The sequence below is a fragment of the Anopheles bellator genome, chromosome 1 (assembly GCF_943735745.2).
Source record: "Anopheles bellator chromosome 1, idAnoBellAS_SP24_06.2, whole genome shotgun sequence".
NCBI lineage: Eukaryota > Metazoa > Arthropoda > Insecta > Diptera > Culicidae > Anopheles > Anopheles bellator.
Window position 1 is genome coordinate 35,508,504 of NC_071285.1, and position 21,231 is coordinate 35,529,734.

General features: G+C 47.5%; 2 protein-coding genes across 2 annotated transcripts in view; both read right to left on the reverse strand.

Annotated features, from left to right (window-relative positions):
• Positions 1 to 10,287, reverse strand: part of LOC131215504 (collagen alpha-1(XVIII) chain) — a 149,788-nt gene extending 139,501 nt beyond the window's left edge. The window contains exon 1 of the mRNA XM_058209894.1: positions 10,220 to 10,287. Within this exon, the coding sequence (XP_058065877.1) occupies positions 10,220 to 10,287 (68 nt within the window). The remainder of the gene's footprint in view (positions 1 to 10,219) is intronic.
• Positions 10,288 to 16,848: 6,561 nt separating this feature from the next.
• LOC131211269 (thioredoxin reductase 1, mitochondrial-like) lies at positions 16,849 to 18,449 on the reverse strand. The gene has a single exon (XM_058204680.1). It carries the CDS (start codon positions 18,346 to 18,348, stop codon positions 16,849 to 16,851), a length of 1,500 nt encoding a protein of 499 aa, XP_058060663.1. The 5' UTR covers positions 18,349 to 18,449.
• Positions 18,450 to 21,231: the final 2,782 nt, after the last annotated feature.

The following is a 21,231-nucleotide window of genomic DNA, read 5'->3' on the forward strand; positions in this document are numbered from 1 at the left end:
CCATGCATGTAATCGAATCCGTTCCCGAGCCACGATTCCGACGGGTCGGAACTTTGGGTCCGATGCATCGCTAGACAGAACCGATCCCGTCGCCAAGCGCGGAAGAGTGAGTGTACAATAAAATCTATTGCATAACCTAATGCATCCTTATTGGGTTCCGACGTCCGATACGGATCCGGTGCGACAAACTGTTTTCATTTCATTCCGCTGCACCGATGTTTTTCTTTTTCGGACGAGAGCGAGTGCACCGAACCGTGGAGTGGCACGTGCAAGGTGTGTCCTCCGGTCAGCTCACGTGTGAAATTAGGCCGCCGAAGAAAGCAGACGATCGATTTCGTCTTGCGATTGACGAAAGGACGAGCGATGTGACTCTTTAGCCGGGTCGAAGGACCGGACCTTAGCGACCGAAAGTATTTGGATAGAGTTAATGTCGACATCAACATGGGAGTCGACAAAGTCGGAGATTCGAAATGTTTGATTATTGGATTCTTTCAAATATTTTTTTTTAATTTTTCATTACCTTACACCCGGTCTATAAATAATATTTTCAATTTATTTTATTACCAACATGTCCATTGAGTGTGTTAATGTGCGGTGTATCGCCGTGTTCGTCAACTGCAATGCAAATTGTTGGCCACTACAAAACCGTCAAAATCAATCAAATATCACGACATGCAGAGAACACATTAACATATTCATAAACCATCATCATTGCCAAAGGAGTCGAATATGCGAATGATTGAATGTTGCCCTTTGTGGGGAAACATTTTGAACAATCAGACTGTAATTAAAAGGAAACGGCTTGCCTTGGATTGGATCGATGACGGACCATCGTCCCCGAATGTCGGGCGGTGTCAGATTTACATTCCAGATCCCATTCCTGATGCTTCCTTCCTAGTGACGGACACGTGCACTCACTGCTCTCCTGCCCCGATATAGAATCCTTCGGATTTGTTTCCGAGTACAGCGACTCTCATCGAACAGACACATGTACCTTCCCGTGTCCTTCCCATGAATTCTCGGTCTTCCATCGGCTTACAGAAAATAACACCAACTTGCAGGAAGGTGCCACCGACTCGACACCAGCCTCTGTGGCTGCTACACGGGAATCAGCCTTCGACAGGGATGTGGTTTTCTGCTTTATCGACATGACACAGAACATTATCATCACCGTTGCACCGGACGGGCGTTGAGTGAACGCCCGCTTTCGGTGCCACCGGTCATGGGAAATGCTACGGACGATGAGTTGGGGTTTGCCGACGCACGCTGGTTCTCGTAATTTTCTTCTTATGTTTCCTCGTGCACTCGAGTGAGCTAAAAATAGTCCCGGAGCGAGGCGGCTGGCAGACACAGCGGTCTTACCGAAGACACTCTCCGGCGTAGTGCGTAGTGCGACTGCTTGGAACCGGGAGATGCCAGTGACTCTGGTGTCCGAGGTGTCCAGCGTGACCGTGACTCATGGTTGGACCGTAGGCGAAGAATAAGGAACGCTACCGGGCGCACACAGGACATTCCAGGTCGATGAAGTTTTGCGCAACATTAATCCAATTTATGCGATCGGAAGGAAATGATAAATCTTCCCACTGGGAAAATTGCCGGAACGGAAAACATGTGTGCTAATTATGTACTGACGGCCCCGGAGGCTGCAGCGGGAGCGGCGAAGGGACGCCTCTCTAATGGCGGGTGGCCCGTCGGCGACATTCGGTCGACTATGACATCACTGAAACTATGAAAGTGCAATAAATCTACTTTTATTGGAGCCACATGTGCGCGTCTGGAGGTGGAAGCCGAAAATTATGACCCATCGTCGGGTTCCGTTCGACCACCTCTGGTCTCGAGGGCAACAAGACAGGCTCTAGAACGGACTACTCGGGCTGTAAGTCTCCGGGCGGCTTGCTTAGATCGACCCCGTTGTTTTCGCACGCATCAGATCGGATATGCTGCCGAGGCTCGGACGGCTAATCGCAGCACGCCTCGGCTAGAAAATCGGCTCTCGATGAGCAATCGAAGGGCGTTTTAATGGTGCACCGGATTTGCATAATGGTGAGTGCCTGCAACCAGGGACTGTGTCGGGGTCGTATGATAATGGGGCCACACTCCTTGCATTCTTCCAGATGATGTCAAGCATGACGTTATGGAGTTTGTCACCTGAAGCCCCAATGTTGACACACCATTCAGAACGCTGTTCGTCATCCTCGCGTCGCAACGGGTAAGAATAATCTACGTTATGATTCACTTCTTTGCTCGCGCATGAGTAACAATAAACGGAACCGCCGAAGGTTGCTGGAAACGATTTGGCGAAGGAATTCCCGCTTAAACCACATCATTCCATTGTGTGGTGCGTTAAGTTATAGATTGCCTCGAAACCGGCCGAAAGTCTGCAAGTGATTCACTCGGTGGCATCCGTGGTTCCCATGCTCTCACTGGGTAAGCATTCGCGAAGCATTAACCTAATTTAAGCGCCAAACATGGCGCCCACATTTCTGGCACCAATTTTCCGCACCCGCCTAGCGCCGGCAACGCAAACAGAACGGACTCCCTGACCAGTTCTGCCGTTCTGTGCGCATTTTTAATTGAAATTATTTCTAGCCCGGCCACGCCATCCCAGCTTGTCCGTTTCATCATGAAGTTATGAGTTAGTTCGGTTAGTCCACACGCCGCAGCCGCCGCAGCCGGCGACGGCGGCAGCGTCGGCAGCGAAACATAAACATTAATCGCCAACCCGAGCGTTTTACGCGCGCACTTAAACCAACAGCCGCTCACCAACGGCTCACAACGGAACGATGACGCTGAGCTGGCCAATTTTGCCCGTCAGCTGAGGGCGAACAACGTGCGGGCAACGTGTGGGCCCGCAGTGGGTGGGTGGGTTTGCTATCAAACATCGAAACATTGGCCGGCCGGTGAATGGATTTCTAATTGAAAAATGTCTTGCTTCGTGCCGTGCCTGGGGCCGATCTTCATCCGCGCCAGTTGAGGGCGCGAGAACGCAATCCCCGTGCCACCTCTGTGGGGGGAGTTAAGAAATCACTGGAAGGCTCTGCTCGGTGCTAAACGATGGATTACTGCCTGTGTTGCCGGTCTATGGACTATTGCCCGCCAGTGGGATGTGCCTCCGGAGCGGGATCCACTATGGTGCCGGCGCGTATCGGATCAAAGAGAATGATAACGAATGGCAGTTGGTAGGAGCGTTACGCTGACACCTCTAGGCCATAATTATGCTGCAGCTCCCGCTGTTGCGGTGCGAGCTGAAGGGATGCACGTGATGGCGTTATAGGAGTGTTTTGTAATACTCCCTGTTGGGTGCAGAAAGATGCATGGTACGTGCGATTTGGCGTTGGATGATCGTAAACACACGATGACTGATGACCCGCCATCCACCATTGAAGGTTTTGCAACACATTATCCAAATTATAGTCTATTTCGAACCATAGTTCCCAGGCTACCATTGAAACTGGTAGCATTACTAGCATTACGCATCACGCTAAAATGTGTGTATATTTAATAGCCATCATAATTTAATTACAAAATTATTGAAAATGTATTTTTCAATGACACATAACACTATCACTATCATGTATTACTTGTATTCTTTAAGTCGTTTTATGGTTCACAGTTGAACAAATTACTTCTTATTAATTCCATAAATAATGGTCGTTTTAACGCGTGCAATCGCTGATGGGCGCTGCCATTTTGTGTCCTAGGACCATGGCATCAAAGTGTAAGTCACCGTGTCACCAGGAACTTTGAATTCGTGGACCGCTTTTCCCGTTCCATACTACATCAGTACCGATTAATGGTCGAATGAAGTTCCTCATACTTGAATATCACCTAGTAATGCTCTATTTCAAATATATGCCAGCCTAAGATAGGTACAAGAACTAACAGGTACCGAAGAGCCGAGCTACCTAAGGCGAGTCATATGTGATTGTTTGGATCGTTTCGAGAAGTGCATCTATCGCAAATATAGAAAAAAAATCCAGAAACTTGAAAGTATTGCTCAGTGCTTTCGGTTTAGTTCAATATCATCGGTACAGAAGCAAGAAAACTATAGCTTGCACTTGCAACTGTGGTTCTGTTTACTCACATTTACATTATTAACAAAACAAACGGATGTGTTAGCAATTGATAACGTTCCCATCGCTTTTCTGACTGTTCATTTACATAAGAAACGGATACTGCATTCGTTCCATTCAGTCGTAATGCTGGCACTCGCCGAGCAACAGTGGCCGGACGATCGAAATGCTTTGCTTTTCACTTTTAAAGCATGCACGATGGTGGAATGAAGGCGTTGCATCCTTTGGAGCTATTCCATGCTCTATGCCGGAAGAGAACTGTTTACGATCTAATGAAACAGCAAATCATTCTAACCGGAATGCAATCAATGCCTGCCATAGTTTATAACAATACTATGGCTCTGTTTGACTTAATTTGAACTATTCCGTATTTACTCTACACATCCATTGCTGTTGAGCTTATTTAAACTCTGCTACTCGTATTATTTGATCTCCTACTAGAAACAAGTTTTCTACGGTCATTTTTGATAAACCACAACCACAACCATACATCGCACGTAAACCATAAAACAGTCTCCTCTGCGCTAAGGTAACAAAATGCAATTTGCATGTAAATACCTCACATATTGCAGCGCCGGTCAGCACCGGATAACGCATCCAATGATTTATTGACGTTTTGATTCAACCGTAGCGACCGCCAGAACGGGTTTCGTGCGTTCTTTACTATGCTCGCCCCTCCGCTATCTTATGCACAATTTTATGTCCCATTCATGACGCTGCTTTCCGGTGCTGCTTATTGTTTTCAGACCCGCCCACACAAACAATCGGCTCCGTGACCATCGGTATTCGGCGCCGATTAATTTGTGTCAGACCATCGCCTGACATCATGTCTTATCGACACCACGACCCTTTGGTGTTTCCGTTGCGAGGCATCGGGTGTAGAATTATTGGACCAAGGTACGTGATAAATCGAGTTACATGTTCACGCAAAACGATGCAACGCTTATCGCTTATCGCCATGATACATCGTTCCGGTTTGGTCAGGATCCGTCAAAAGCTGATTGTCAGCGCATTTGCTTGTTTTGCATTCGCTGGTTTCCGGATAATATCTTCCGTTGCGATGCACTGGAAAGTGCTTTCAAAGTTTCCGACCAGCTCAATTGCACCACTAAAAGGTTTCAACCATGCTGGAGGTTGCCAAGGCAGAACTAATTGTTTACACACCAAAAAGCTTTGCTAAAAACTATTTTATTTTAAAACTCCATAGATGCAAACCACCGTTAAGTTGTTCAGCGAAGGTGAAGAGCAAGGTTTTCATGTTTCGAGGTTTAAACATTGCCCTAGTTGTAAGTGGTTCGCAGAATCATTCGTTTAATGTACTTCACTAAAGCCAATATAATGCAATCGATACTTTGGAAACTGCCAAAATGTTTGCCTCTTCATCATTGAACTTGTTTTGTTACTATATTCCCTAACTTGAACTTACGAGTAAACAAACATATGCTGGTTTTTCAACTATCAGCCTTTTTTTCGATACCAACAGCAAACGAATGCAAATCTCATTCGATCGATTCGTCGATGATGATGTGTCTACGATCCATCCGACGGTAAATGGCAAAAGTTTTCTACGAATCTTCGCCAACGACCGATTTATGTTGATTTATTTGAAACTGATTGTTTTGAATGGACGGCTCTTCGTCTCGCCCAAAGCCTACTGTGATCCTGCAAGATGAATGGCGAACCGAGCGCTCCGTTAAAAATAAGTCCTCGCGGCACAGCATAATATGATCATTTTTGTTGCCCGCATGTAACCTTCAGAATGAATTTTTGAGTCTAAGGACCATTGGGAGAAGAATATATGTGGCAAGTGGAGCAAGTGGAACACCAACTTCAACATTCGGGTTTGCTTTTGTTTCTGTTCGCCAGGCACGGCAACCCAACGCGGGTGCGCTTCGAAAAGTATTCAACTTCATTCTGGCCGAAAGTTTCTCGTTCAATAAGTCCACCAAGTCACGTACGCGGTTGTGTCAGCTGTTTATGTTTGGTTTAGTTTCAATAACATCCCAAAATTTTATGCCAGAAAAAAGATATACGAAGAAGAATGTTAAAAAACAGATTTGGGCTTAAATCAAAGGTTGTAAAGCTTGAAAAACAAGTCTCAAATTTGTCTCACCAACCTAACGCAGAATAAAGCAATAATGCAATATGTTTATCCTGATTTATTACACACTCTTTCTGTGTTCTTTGAGGTTGCTGTCATGCGCCCCAAAAAAAAAACTCACGACAAACTTAGGCAGCTCAAGACCCAAATCGAATGCGGAACATGTGTTTTTTTCTTTTCCGCTCACTGATTGCATTCATGTCTAAACAGCACGTTTTATGCTCCATAAGCCAATAATGGCACAGCCGGTCTTTTATATGCACTCACCCGTTCTAGAGCGCAACAAAAATATGCTCCTCTGGCCGTGCGTTACTACCGAAAAGGAAGACGAAGAACGCGGTGCCCTTTTTGGTCCTTGTACCGTCTCTGATCTCTCCCTCTCTCTGCAACGGACCATTATGAGATGTAAAATATTGCACTCGAGTTTTGATAATCAAGTCCGTCCACGTACGAACTGGTTGATGCGACGACAATATACCGACATCAGCTGGTTCGAAGATGGGCACACCCACGGCTCGGTTATGCAATTGCCCACGCTGCAATCCGCAATCGGTGGGAGCTACACCGTGGGGGGGTACGGTTGAGTTCACACTCGAATGCTTATGCAAAACGGGGAACCCGACAGATAAAACTAAAAATAACCACACACGTATACATCATTTCCCTAGTACTTGTGGTCGGACATCGTTGACCCCATTCTTAGTCGACCTTTGTAGGCAATAAGTCAAAAGCCACCGAATAATTTATGATTTTCTTCTTCGCCCGTCAATCTCTGGTCGGACACACACGATCGGTGGCAGAAAGATGGATCCTTACGCTTGTTCCAGCAAATGCTAACCATTAGTGGCGTGTCCAGTGTGCCGTGTGTCTGCAGCATGCCTGCGTGATAACGAGCATACCGGCGGCTTGCAACTGGGACTCGGTTTTTGGTATCGGAAGCCGGCACCATCGGATGTGAATTTCAAATTCGATGAATGCCAATTACCACTGCCACGTTTGATCATTCTCCCGTGTCCGAGTGTGGCCACACGGCTGCCGGCTGCCTACTCCGGTTTCCGGTTCGAAAGCGAAAGTAGTTCTTGGGCCGCTGGAGCCCCGCATCATGACGGATCAATGCTCCGGCGACGGGTGGTGTCATGTTGCAGGTCAATTGACGCTTGGCAGGCCAACTATTTGATGAAGGATGAGCTTGCCGGGGTGATTCAATCAAAGGAGGGCCCGGCCTTCAAGCTTGTAATTTGGCGATCAGCTCAGTGGTGGTGCCAAAGCCCGACCCCTACCATGGCTGCAGTACGGGGTGAACCGGTGAGAGTGGCAATTAAATTAAGCTATTTGTTTTGAGATGACTGTTCGTGACCTGGGGCTGTAACTCGAATGACATATCTATCGGCGGGGGTCCTAGGAGGTGGCAGGATGCACCAGGTGCACCACTGCAGGACCAGGTCTGACCGTTGCGCTTCAAGAATACTTAATGAAGGGCTAGGTGGTGATAGATCTTTTACTTTTCAAGTAAATGGCATCAATTCGGAGCAGAGCTTTTTTGGTTGAGATTTGTGGGATTTGTGTCAGGATTTATGTTCCAAAACGAAGCAACTTGAAGCTAGATAATTTGTTACAATTTGACAGACTCATGATTTAACATCACGATCATACATTTCCTTTGTTATAAGTTAGAACTATACGAAAGTATTCGTATTATTGACCATCGTCGAATTCAATGGTCACCAAATATATGAAAACTTGACAAAGAAAGTTCATGCAAAACTCTAAAACTTAATTATAAGCAACGATTTAATAAAAGCTGTTTGTAACTACAACAAAAAAATTACAATTAAAAATATATAAATTGATTTTAGAAAAGGCCTTTTTTCGTATTGGTTGAAATTTGGTGAACCAACCTATGCTGAGCAGATGACGTCACGAGTGACGCTTCCTTCTGACTACCGCTCGCAGTGTTTTCATTGATGACGTAGTCAGCAGGGGAAAACGGTTACCAAGCAACACGTACACTACCGTACGTATACGTTTTTCCCCTACTTAGAGTTAAAGCTCTCTCTTGCGATCGCAGTGCCGCTTGGATACCGGTGCGGAAAATCGATGAACTAAACGTGATAGTGAATTGCGAAGTGAACATTATTTCCCCAGGGTTTTCTCACAGATCCGCGGCCGCAAAAACTGCCGCAGTTGTCGGGCGAGGCAAAGGACGAGTTTAGTTATCGTTCAGCAACAGACCGACGAGGACCGCGTATCACTGGAACGCGCCCATCGGGCAACAGAGTATCCTCGGGATCGAGTCCCTTGCGGTTCCAGTCTGCGGTTATTGATTTCCTAATCGAATGCCCGTCCGAAAGGTGAGGTGCCGCTGCTGGTGAGAACGTGCGCAATATTGTGACACCTTTTTTTGTGACACCCCGACGGTCCCCGGAACACCTTAGGGAGGGACGAGCAACTTTACAGCCTCGTACTCGGCCGCGCGATAACGTGCGAGGTCCTGCGTAAAGTAGCAATCTAAATTCTCTCTTATGTCCAAGGCTGTGGTGGCGAAAAATGGGAAAACTATGAAGGCGAAACGTATGCAATCGAAGCAGAAAAAAGAGCCTCAAATAAGTAACCGAACGTGCGAGTGAGGTGGTGTGTCTTTACTGAGCCAAGCCGAGGCCTGAACCTGGAGAGTGAACGAGAGACCCTCTTTGTTCCATTAGCTCCCATGCGACGCACAACATTTTCCGCAGCATCTTTCGGCATGTTTGTTTTCCTTTCCTCTCCCCCTCACTCACTCTCTCTCTCTCTCTTGATGCGGATGTTTTAAACACGGTCCGTGACTTCGGTGTTCGTGTTTATTATTTATGATTTTTACGGTCATTTAAGATTAAACACCCATGCAATGTTATGGGCCTCACGGCCTTCGAGTGTGGCTCACTCCGTCGCGATACTGGCTTTTCACATTTGATGGCTGGAAAATGGGACCCAAACCCACGGACACGGAGTTTGTCACCGGAACTGGGACGTCAGTGGAATGACGAACCAACGGCTGGTGATACTTTCGTCACAGTTTTTTTGATACGTAAACCGCCCGGAACGGCAGTTTGCAGTCGCAAAAGTCGGCGACTCGGGGACACCCAGAGCTGGATCTGGAAGCTGTCGGGCAGCTAGAGTGCCTTTGTGGTGCCAGTTATCGGCCACTGATGACTGCGAGGGAAAGAAAGCTCTTTTCTGTCTTGCTCCTGTTGCTGAAGGACCCTGTTAGGAGGAACGAATAGAGAAGATAACGTTACCCAATAGACACGCAAACATTTAGCCGACGCTATTGTGTGCTCGGCACCGGCCCGGAGAGGAGGATAAGCGCCGTAGAAGGACGCTAACGGCGCCGTTTACACCACCGACTGATACGAATCAACGCGCCAGTCATCGGCCTTCTAGGCTGCCTAACCGCAGGGCCATTACAGGTGCGAGTGGCTGCGTGCTGCGCTTTGCGATGGAGGCGCATGGTCGTCGGTGGCGGTCGGGGAACGTTGTGGCATCGCACCACTTACCGCTTACGAACGCAACAGTGCCGAGGGGACAAAAGAAAACAGGCAAACGTTGGGAGATACATCGTTTAACAGCCACCCCCTAGGGGTGACTATTGTGGCGCTTGCTTCGTGAGTTTAGTATGCAAATTGGTATAACCGAGCTTTCCTTTTACGTTGATTGTAAGCATTGCGCGGCCAGCACGCAGTTTGTGGTGCGCAGTTGCGCTCCACTCTGTCGGGTGCTACTATCGGGACCCCAGCCCCCAAGGTCGCACTGCAATCTGCTACCCAACTCAGCAGTGGCAGTCATATTTTGCGATGTTTATGATACGCTCGCAAAACATGCCCGATCAGAACACGGGCTTACCACGGACGATGGTGTCAGCGCTGTCTTTTAGTCGCACCCGTTCTTGCAATTCTATGCTGTATTGACAACACCCGACTAAAACCATAGGTTTTTCAAGGATCCATACTAGCTTGAAGCTGAAACTGCTTTTACTACATATGCAGTTGATGTGTTTGCATAAACATACCTCTCAATACCAGTAAGTGTACCAGTGGTAGTGTCATAGTTCTCTTGTCCGTCTGAACCTTGTGTCATAAAGTATTTTCTTCCATAGCCACTGCTTCATTCATACTGCTTCATTGAACTGAATTGAAGTTTTGTTTCTTATAGCTAGCTTCCTATTACAACCAATTTTGAATTTTAACAAAACATATTTGGATGTAAAATATGGATGAGAGAACAAATCGCTTTGACCCAAATAGATCTAACGAGCGTGCTATTGTGATACTCATTTTACCTCAAGCTTTTCACTATTAACAAATAATTATCAACAATAGTTGTTCATGCAGTTTCAACTTTCTTCTCATATGTTTTTGTTGCCGATTAACAATTGACGAATTACTAATTGACAGATAATGAGTACATCGGGTTGGTCTAGAAAAGGATGAGTAAAGGACAAAAGAGTGATGGGTACGAGCTCTGCTATCTTTCTTATGGAGTGTTATCTAATCATCGAGTGAAGCTTCAACTTACTACTGAATACTTCAACTAAGCAAAGCTATCGAATCCTTCTGCACAATTAGTTTGATTATAGTGCTCAAGTCGTGCTCACGAACCCATTAGCTAACTAGCATCGTTCGCCGAATGAAAATGCCAAAGGCTAGGGTCAGTAATATTAGTTGAGCTGGTCAATGGTAAGTGCACTTTAACATCAATTGAAGGGCGATAAACCAACAACATCATTCGGATCTGCATCATCGATCTGCTGATCGGCAGCAGAGACCAAAAGCACAATCACCGTGCAACTAGACCGTGAAGCAGATCATCAAACAATTTAATTAAAAGCAAACAATGGCACAGCTCCTACCGAGGAGACGTCCCAGAACTTCCACTTCCATTCACTGACGGATAAAGAGCTTCTCGGCCCGCCTTTGGCGACCACTCGTCAATCATTCTAAATGGTTCGGTGTCCTTAATAGTTTGTTCAATTTGGCAAAATGGTGCCCCGTAGTAAACATTTCCCAGTCCAGGAAGGAACCCACATCCCGACAATGTCACTCTGGCACACAGGCTACAAGATTGCTTTCCGGTCGTCAACAAATCGTCACTTCCGGAAGAAGGAATCTCTTGAACGCTCCTGCTTGCTTCTTTATTTATCTGCCACTCCTGCCATCTGCAGACTCCTCCAGAGAGAAAGCGATGCAGACGCTGATTCGGGAAGTGCCGAAATCGGGTCGAGTCCCCTTAGAAGATGCCTTCATATCCGCACGCACACACACGAGACCCCATATGCCGTGGTGATCCTGTGTGGCGTAGTTTGGGCGACGAGCGACGCACTACTAAACATACATTATACAGATGGTACGAACATGGAGCCGACCAGGAAGGAAGCTCATCTAAATAAATGTAGAACATCTTTCGGTTAGGTTTTATTTTTCCTCCGCCCACCTAGTGCCGGATCGAGAAGGTCCTTGCTTTGTCAGGTACCGCTCGCAACATACATCGTTTAGGAGCTGGCTGTTGACTGCGTGCCTGGAGTATTTATTTTTTTGCGCTCCGCCATTTGTACGGCCCGAAGCCATTGGTCTTCTCCAGCCCAACCCGGAAACGATAGACGAACCGTTTGTCTCTTCGACGGAGGCTTCGTACATTTTGTTTCTTTTTGCCCGTTTTTTCATGTGTGAGCATTTTCCATTGAGCATTTAACAGATTTTCTGTCCTCTGGCTAGAGACTTCGTCTGTCTTTTATGTCTGTTCTCGCATAATGTGGAATCTTGAAAAGAATCACTCCTTTCGGTGATCGAAACACCGGGCGATGTGGTTCCGTTCCGTTCCAGGCTTTCAGCAGCTCCTCAACGTTGCTATCTACATTCGGCATAGTCTAGACACCGGGGCCCGAAGCGATTTGAAGGCTGAACGATGCTGGACACCCCACGGCGATGGTAGATAGTGTATTTTTATTGCAACTTCTGTACCATTTAGCAAATGCTCGCCGGAGGCAGTTTCGGGCTCAGGTATTGAAACATAATCGACGCTAGACATCGGCTGAACTGAAATAGCTCCTGGGCACAGTGACTGGAGGGTGGCACATTTTATTGCACGTTCCCTACGATCAGGATCGTTGGTGATAGACCCTCAATGTGAGGACTCGCCATAGGTGAGCTGCAGGGCGGAAAGAAGGAAACGAAGGAAGTGGACATTAAGCACCTGCAATTGGTATTATCTATGGTTATGGTACTTACCGAGTGAAGTGTGGTGAAGCATTCGTTGATTTGATGCCACCAGAACGACCGTCTATTTGGTCTTCGGGCTTTGATCTCCGAGTTTATCGACCAACCAGGGACATAGCCCCTAGATGAAGCGTGAAGATGGGGCAATCTTGATTGGCACAGCCGATTGTCGATTTAGGGCCCATTCGGTAATCTATGGCAACGCACGACTGGAACTGTTAGCCAAAATCAACTGTAACTATGTACTAAGCCATTTGCCCTAATTGCGGCCCATCAGTGAGTGACTATTCTATTTTTTAAATATTCTATTTGTATATTCTATTTCTATTCTATTTGTATGTTCTGTATTATTCGCATTGTGCTGGTCGAAATTTAATTGTCGGGTGGTTCGGAAGAAACGCCTAAAACTATGCAATAAGTGAAACACCTTCTCTTGCTTCGCTTGATGCATTTTCCTCTTAGTGTGATCATTTTGCCATTTTCTCATAAATAACATGCGATCAGTGCATGCTTCATTTCGAAATGCAGAAGATTAAAACCCGTCGAATGCCTAGAAGAGAGAAATCGGTTCAGAAATACCGCAACGTTCGCCCCTGAGGACTTTGTTAATATAATCAATAGAATAGTCATCCCATCGTTTGACAAGCAGCAACTCGAAGCTATTTAACTCTCTGAAAAGCATTCCGAAACGAGAATCTGATAACGCAAGGTAGGTGAATACTACCTTTGAGCGCAAAAGATTCCGTACCGTTTGCCACATCCTTATGTTTATGCATTCGGATGCATTTTTGTTCGGACAAGTGCAGCGGCTACGTTTGAAACAAAAACCCAAAGAATTCGAGAGACTCATCCGGAATGAGAATGCTCTAAGAGCTTCTTAGGTCGCTCGGTACCAGTCCACTAGAAGGGTGCAATTTTCTAAGCAATCTCGCTGGACTCGCTGTGAGGTGGCTGCACCGAATGGCACGGCACCGAGTCCTGTCACTTGGGGCGCCCTGTGCACTATCTAAAATTAAATCTTAAATCTTTGAATTATATCGTCGACAGAAGTCGGCGGGCCTAGCTCGTCGTGGGGCCGCGAACACAGCTCGAAGCCTCCGGGCGTACCGCGCGAACCACACCACAGATCCTTGCCAGCAGCTGCCTGCCCCAGAGGAGAAGTTAACTGCAGCGCGGTTCTCAAAAGAAGAGATTTCAGCGCAAAGTGTTTATGTAGCCGGCCACGGCCGCCGGTCGGCGGCTTGCCGTGTCATCCCAACAACAACCTCGAGAACGGGCCCGCCATCTCATCTTCAAAGAGATCTCTGCCCCCGATGAGGCTCGTTTTCAATTTGCTTTCGTTTTTCCCATCGCGCGCTCGGTCGTAGCCTTTGTTGGCCAAGGAAAGCCTCTTGAAGATGCTTCAATTGAATATTCGTAGATCGAATGACGGTGGGACGGGGTCGGCCAGGGACCGCGAGCGATCCCGCCGGAATCGCGTTTTTCGCGCGCAACGCTCGACGCCGCGAACGCACAATGGAGATGAAAGGGCACCTTTCGACGGTCCCATCCGTTTAATCAAGTGAATAATGCCGAATTTATATTCAAACAAAGAAGCATCATTTATGATTATGAGAGTTCATAAAATATTCCACTCTTGTACCTGCACTCAATCAGGCCGAGTATCGTGTGCGTGCGCGTGTCGTTGACGACCTGTGGTGGCGTTCGTGAAGCCACTACGCATCGGACATGCCGGCAGCCTCCAAGGACGCGGACCGCCCGTCTTACGGGGGCGGCGGGATGTTTTATGAGTCGCCCGTGTGCTACGAGGAGCTTTCGAAACCCATCAGACGCTTCGCATATCCTGTGGGGGATTTTCCAGGCCCAACCGACCGTCGTTGACAATCGTGAGTCCCGAGAACACGCAGCATCATCGATGGCACCGACAGCGGCATCTCGCGAGCTCCGTTGATCCTGTTGATGCGTGTGTGGGCTTGATTTGAATTTAGCAGCAATAACACGGTGTCGGGATCGTGCGGGATCGTAGTCGTTACTTCGGGGCACATACTTCTCCCGGGTGGTTCGCACGTGACCGGCGGACTTGCAGGACGCGATGGCAAGCAAGGATACCTTCACGGTGGGTAATAAATAAGGTAAATTTATTTTCTATTCCATAATATACCGCAAATCACTGTCGCCGTGGTAGGCTCACCGTCAATTTAACCGAGTTGTTGTGTTTTGAAGCTATTCCGTTAGTTCACTCCGTTTGCAAGCTTTCTTACGCGATGGCGAATTTACCAACAGTGTTTAAATTGTGTTTACTTCCATTGCTGGTCGCCACTACAAACAAGCTCGTACCAAAACACTATACGCCGATATTAAAATTATTGTTGTCTGCAGACTTAATTTGGTCCGCAAGTGAAGACGCCATCACGCGCGTCCTAATTTATAAGACGGACATACTGTGGACATAAAACGCACCTTCTAATTTAGCCTAATCGGTTCGGGTTTATGGCCGTCGTGAAATGGCTGTTTTCTTCCTTCGGGGTGTTTTTCGTACAAATTCGTACCATTTTTACACTGCCCATCGTGCTGATGTTTTGCAGCGCGAGCAAAACACGTGGCCCGAGGACACTCAGGAGCCTCAATTTGTCATACTTAGTGGCACCGCTAGCTGGCCGGTTGGCTGGCGATAAACTGCGGACTGACTTTAAAATCGAAACACCGGCGGGCCAAATGGCCTCGGTATCGCCGACAACAAAATAACATCCGCTGCCACTTGTGGGCAGGTGGTTGGCGAAAGTGTAAAAAAGGGTGACACGGTACTCGGGAAGCTTAAAAGTCGGGGAGCCATATTTTCACGTCGGAGCGCTTGAAGTAGGTCACGAAAAATGGACATTTGTCGTAATGGATTTTCACGATCCATCTCCAGGGCTCTCCGGGCCGTAGCCGAAACGGTCAGTAATGGCAAAATTTGGCTAAAGGTCATACTGGCCGGCGGCGGGAACGGAGCGCGGCAATGATATTCGGTCCGAAGAAGTGAAATAATACAAATGCAATGAACATAAAGCACACCTTGCGCATAATTTATGACGCTCGCTTATTTTCGTCGTTTCGCAAAACCCTTTTCTCTTCTGCCGGGTTGCCGGAACGGGATGTACATTATATTATACGCTTTTTTCTCATTTAGTTTTGTAAAAGGTTTACCTCGGCCACCATCCCGGTGCCGGGTCTCGGGGAACCTTCCCGGGAGTGGATAATAAAGGTGGACCGAGTGCCAGGCTTTAGTGGGACAGTGGGCAAAGTGTTTATGTTTCGCTTCGCAGTTTCGATGAAGATGACCAGCAGCTGCTCACCATTTACTATCACTCCACCCGAACCCAACCCGGCCAGTTGGGCACAGGGCGGGACAGGTTGATGCGGAAATCAAAATGGTGCTAAGGAAAATTGACTTTCGGAGCTTGGGACAGGCTTACGACTTGAGGACCTTTGGTTCCAGCTCGGCCGCCAAAGTTCAATTCAATAAAGATTTATTTTCAGTTTGAACAGAAAGGTCTATAATAAATTTTGAGCAAACAACTTTAATACGCACAACGAATATGGAGTGAAAACTATCAACTGTCATCAACTATCGACAAAAATTATTAAAATTAAATGTAAAATGTGTTTATGCTTAATAAAGAAATAAAACGTGTAAAGAAAATCGATTTGGTAGTTGAAAACATTGAACAAATTGGTTCATGTTGTTTTAATCGAAATTCTTCTGGTTCGTAGCAAGATATTGCTAGTAGCACTCATCAATGATGATGTTTAATTTGAATTTCTTCAATCAATACGAATCATAATTACGGCCCTAGATAATACCAGACCAGTAAAAAATCAAACGAGCTAGCCCTACAAGAAAGAGATCAAAAGTCGTATCCATACTGGAACAACGGACCGCCCTGCGCCAAATCGCCTTCCGGTGATGGTAGGAACGAGCTTCAAGGAACGGATATTATTGGCTACTTTTGATGCAACCGTTATTAGACCGGGCGCGGGTCTGGGCAACAAATTTATGATCTCCCAACTCGGTTCACCCAAAAAGGAATAATTTCCCGAGCACGTCAGAGAAAGAATAATAACGAGACTTGGCTCTACATCATCACTTCATCCCCGCGCGAAGGAAGGTTCCCGGAAGGTGCTCAGCAACGAAGCACCGAATCGTATTTGCAGGAAGCAACGGGAAAACGAGAGAATATAAATGTGATTGCCCGTGCCCGAAAGCTTGTACAGCAATATTGTTTTGCCAGCCATGATTCTTCTGATGGTAATTTAATGCTATTCGTGCCCTTTCCGATCGTCCTGCAAAAAGATTGATTTTATTGAGGTCTTCCATAATGGTATCAATAGTACCTCTTAGTATGCCTTGACTTCAAGTGTTTAGTTTACCTTCAGCTGTTATGGCTTAGCTGCAGCAGGAAGCAGGCGTCGGATCGAGTCCCGAGCTCTTGGTAATCGCGAGCCGCGTAAACTCTTCAGCAACCGTCGGATGAATGCCGACGGTGTTGCGCAGGACCTTCATCGTCAGGCCGCATTTGAGGGCCACCGCAAAGCCTTGCATAACCTCACCGGCGCCCGGGCCAAGGAAGTGTAGTCCCAGCACGCGCTGATCGCCCTCGCGAAGCGCTACGGTCTTCAGGTAACAGTGGCGGACCGAACGTTGAGGGACGAAAAACTCGGTCGGTTTGTAATAGGCGTGGTATACCTCGATATTGTCCTTGCCGTGGCATTCCTCAGCTTGCTCCTCGCCCATACCTACACACCCGTACTCGAGCGGTGTGAAAACGGTCGTGGCCACGTTCCGGTAGTTCATCGTTTCGTCGGAATTGCCAAACATGCGCCGGGCAATGAGACGTCCCGCGTGGATCGCTACTGGTGTCAGTTCCGGCTTCCGGTACAGGACATCGCCAACCGCGTAGATGTTCTGCACGTTCGTCTGATGCGCCTTGTTGACATCGATCTTACCGGATCCGTTAGCTGTTAGCACGCCAGCCAGATCCAGCCGGAGTGATGCCGTTTCCGCTTGGCGTCCAATTGCAAACAGCACGGTGTCGAAGAGGTCCTCCTCTTCTGCGTCCTCCACATCGCTAGCTGTCTGATAACGCACCTTCAGCCTTCCATCCGCTTGTTTCTCTAAGGAAAGCGTTCGCGTGTGGTGCAGGAAACGAATACCACGCTCGACCATCGATTCACCGACCAGAGTGGCCATCTGACGATCAAATCCACGGAGCAGTATCGAGCGTACCATCACCGTTACGTCCTGCCCCAGACCTCGAAGGAAGCCGGCACACTCCAGTCCGATGTAACCGGCACCCACGATCAGTGTCCGGCCTGGGGATTGCGGCAAGCTAAACAAATCGTCGCTGCTGATACCATATTCGAGGGCAGCGGGTGTATCCGTCGGGTAGCGAGGTCGACCACCGACGGCAATAACCACATACTTCGTGTGGAGCTCTCGCTCCGTCTGGTTCTTCAGCACCGCCACAACCGTGTGTGGGTCCTTGAAGCGCCCCAGCCCATTGATGTACTTCACCTTCTGCTCGCGCAATTCGACACGCGTCACCCAGTTGACGGACTTGATGTGGTTCTGGACCGACTCGACGAGCGTGGCCCAGTCGTGGCGCACCGAGTCCGGGTCACTAAACCGCCAACCATAAGGCTGCGAATCCTGAATCGCTTCGCCCAGCAGCGATGCATGGTGCATCATCTTCTTCGGGATGCAGCCCACGTTGATGCAGGTGCCGCCGGTACCCCAGATCGTTCCACGGGGCGATGGTTTCACAAAGTCCAGAACCGCCACTTTCGCACCGAACTGGGCGGCCTCCTTGGCGCACGACAAACCACCCGAACCGCCACCGATAACCACCAAATCGTAGTCGAAGTTTTCCCGGTTCAGGGTCATCATTTTTCGAACTTGATGGCCAACGCGATTTATTTTACTCCCGGCGACCGACGGATGCGAAAATGGAAGAGATGACCCAGGCGAAAGGAAATTCACACGCGAAATGGGCTTCGTTTGGGTGAGGACCGGAAGTATTCCCAAATGTCTGATCCGCCTGATGCAAAGCATGCTGAGAACTAGAGAGCTTGTTGCCTGCGTCATTAAATGGAAGATGCACTGTCACAGGGCAGAGAAAAATATGTTCGTATTTCCAGCGGCTCAAAACTAGCGTTCTTGTTTTGCTATAAACATAATGGCCAGGATCCAAGTATCTGGACCATATCCTGGTTAAAACTACGAGTTTTGTAGCGTTATTCCGCACGATCGGAGTAAAAAAGTCCATTCGCTGCAGTTTCTGAATAGACGTAGGTTTTCGATCTGGCGCTATAAACACATTGGTTGTTCGACCTGACACTGTAAACACAAACAACGGGTTGAATTAACATTTCGAAATAAACGATGCACTTTTTTTTTAATTTTTCCCGATGCGGGAAAACAACCTGTTTCTCCCCCCCGTCTGGATCCTGTCTGGCATACAGGGGAGCAGGAATGCGATGTATCATCGCATTTTATTCAGATAATATAAATACATAAATACATAAATAAAGCACATATTTACAAGTAGTTATACATTTAGTCACATTCATAAGCCGCGGATGTAGACGTATAGACGTTTCCAGCTCCGCTATAAGGAGCTGTCAGTAGGAACGATGCACTTAATGTCTAGTTTTGCACTTTGTATTTACTACCAACGTGCTGCTTTTTCACGCTGTTGCTAACATAGACAATTATAAAAACATTATAAGAGCAAGATGCTAACAAACAGAACGATAACTAAAGTGAAAATCAAGGAACAGTGCTTATGGGTGATATCTGGAAACAAGAAAAAAAAATACAGTGCAGTGATAACGGGAAACAAGCCTCCTTGCGCCTTGTATTTCCCTGATAGTTAAGTAATTTTTGGGTCTTTTCGACAGTCTTTTTTGGGTCTTCATATTGCCAATTGCATAAAATTCCGTCATAAAGCTATCCTTTTTCAGCTAGAGTCCGACGATCGGAAAGTGACTCAAGTTGGCACTTGTTGAAAGAACCTTCCTCTCCCGCACGTAGAACACGCCATGTCACCGCCATTCCGTCTCTACCAGACAAACTCCTCCGCCAATTCGCTACAATTACCTACAGTGGATGTAATTTGATGTTCTAGCGCTCTGGGAAGGGAAAAAACTACCCTTCTTTTGTGACTACTCGGTGCTCTACTCGGTATTCATCACCGCAATTCCGGTCGAAACTTTTGCCCATCGACTGCACTTCGGTTGGGGCCAGCTTGTGTCCGCTTTGGGGCCGGGCGGTTTCGATTTGGTCCCACTCTCTGACGCCTAACCGGTGGCTTAGCGTGCACGTGCAAAACTAAAACTTTGCTGTGCAACATTTGATTCCGTTTCCTGTCCGTGCTGAGTGCTGATAGTGCTGATTGGGGCCGCGCACGCCGCGTGCCGAAAGTCTCCAAATGACCACCGGGCTGGGCCGACCCCGGAGGAGGGTGGGTCAGAATTTCTCGGAAAGCAAACTAAATCTAGTGGCAAACTTTCGCACGGAAAAACACCGAACCTGACCCTCGATAGCATCCTCCCCAGGGTTAATTTGGGAATTTTCCCACGTTTCCACCATTTTGCTGCATCAGTACGTTTGGCACTTTGGTGGCGCACTGACTAACTGACATTAAACAAACTCATCGGCAAATAAAAAAACCCTTCACGCGTCGTGCTCAGTCTCCCGAATCCCCAGTTTCTTCCCCGTTTCGGGGGCCACTGATTTTCTTCCGTGCCGAACTGGCGCTCTCAAGGTGCGACCCGCACACGTTTGGCTGCCAAACGAAGTTGCGGCAGAAAGTTTCCCAAGGCGCCCAATTTTACAACTCGTTCTCTGGATGATGTTAGAGCTTCGACACGGAATGTGACCTGACTCGCAAGTGAAGCACGGTATCGCACGCATCAACACTTTTGACGAAAAGGGGAAAAAATATAAGCGTTTTGATGATCATGTTACATTTCGATGGTGTTGCCGATAATCGTTCAAATGAAATGTAACCCTAGCCAGCCGACGATACGATGAGAACTTTATCCAAAGGGCTGCCAATCTCAATGGTTGGCACGCAACAACTCAATTAAACGTTGGGCACTGTGCGTAGGTTTTCCACGCGTTTTACGATCGTCCGCGCTCCCCTCTGGCACTTTAAGCTCCACGAAAATCTGCCCGGTGTTCCGGGATCAAAAATTAAAAGATCCGTTTCGTCCGCCGGGGATCTGCGTGGGGTTGAGAAAGGGTCAGTTTAATTGGATTGAAATTATGCTACATTCAATTAGTTCGTCCGACGTCGAACTCGGCGGTACGTGAGCGGAGTTTTACATCTCACCTCGGACAATGCTCCGGTCCGGTGTTATCAATCAAAGGGTTGGGTCCCGGTTTTTTGCACGGCGAAAAGGTGCGCAAGGTTTTTCCGCTTTTATCGCCGCGAAAAGGTCGACGCAAAAGGTCGGCTGCGGTGGTCGCTGGTTGAATCAGCCGCTAATCAACTTTGGCGTGGTACCCTCCAGGTATCCTTCCGACGAGGTGGGTTTTATGTATTCCGTTTTTGATCTACTCTTGGCGAAGCAAGAATTTTATTGAAAATCGATCAACCAACGGTGGGTTAACGGGTTTCGGTAAGAATCACAATCATCTGACAGCAAATCTAACAAATTGAGTTGTCAGGAAGTGATTGGACGATAGGCGAACGTTTGATGGAATGGAGCAAGAGATTTAGATTAAAACCTCAATTTGGAGCAAGAAAACAGATCGGGTAGCAAT

What these genes read in the sequence shown, in the direction of transcription:
- LOC131211269 (XM_058204680.1), bottom strand. Translation starts at nt 18,348, where the DNA reads ATGATGACCCTGAACCGGGAAAACTTCGACTACGATTTGGTGGTTATC.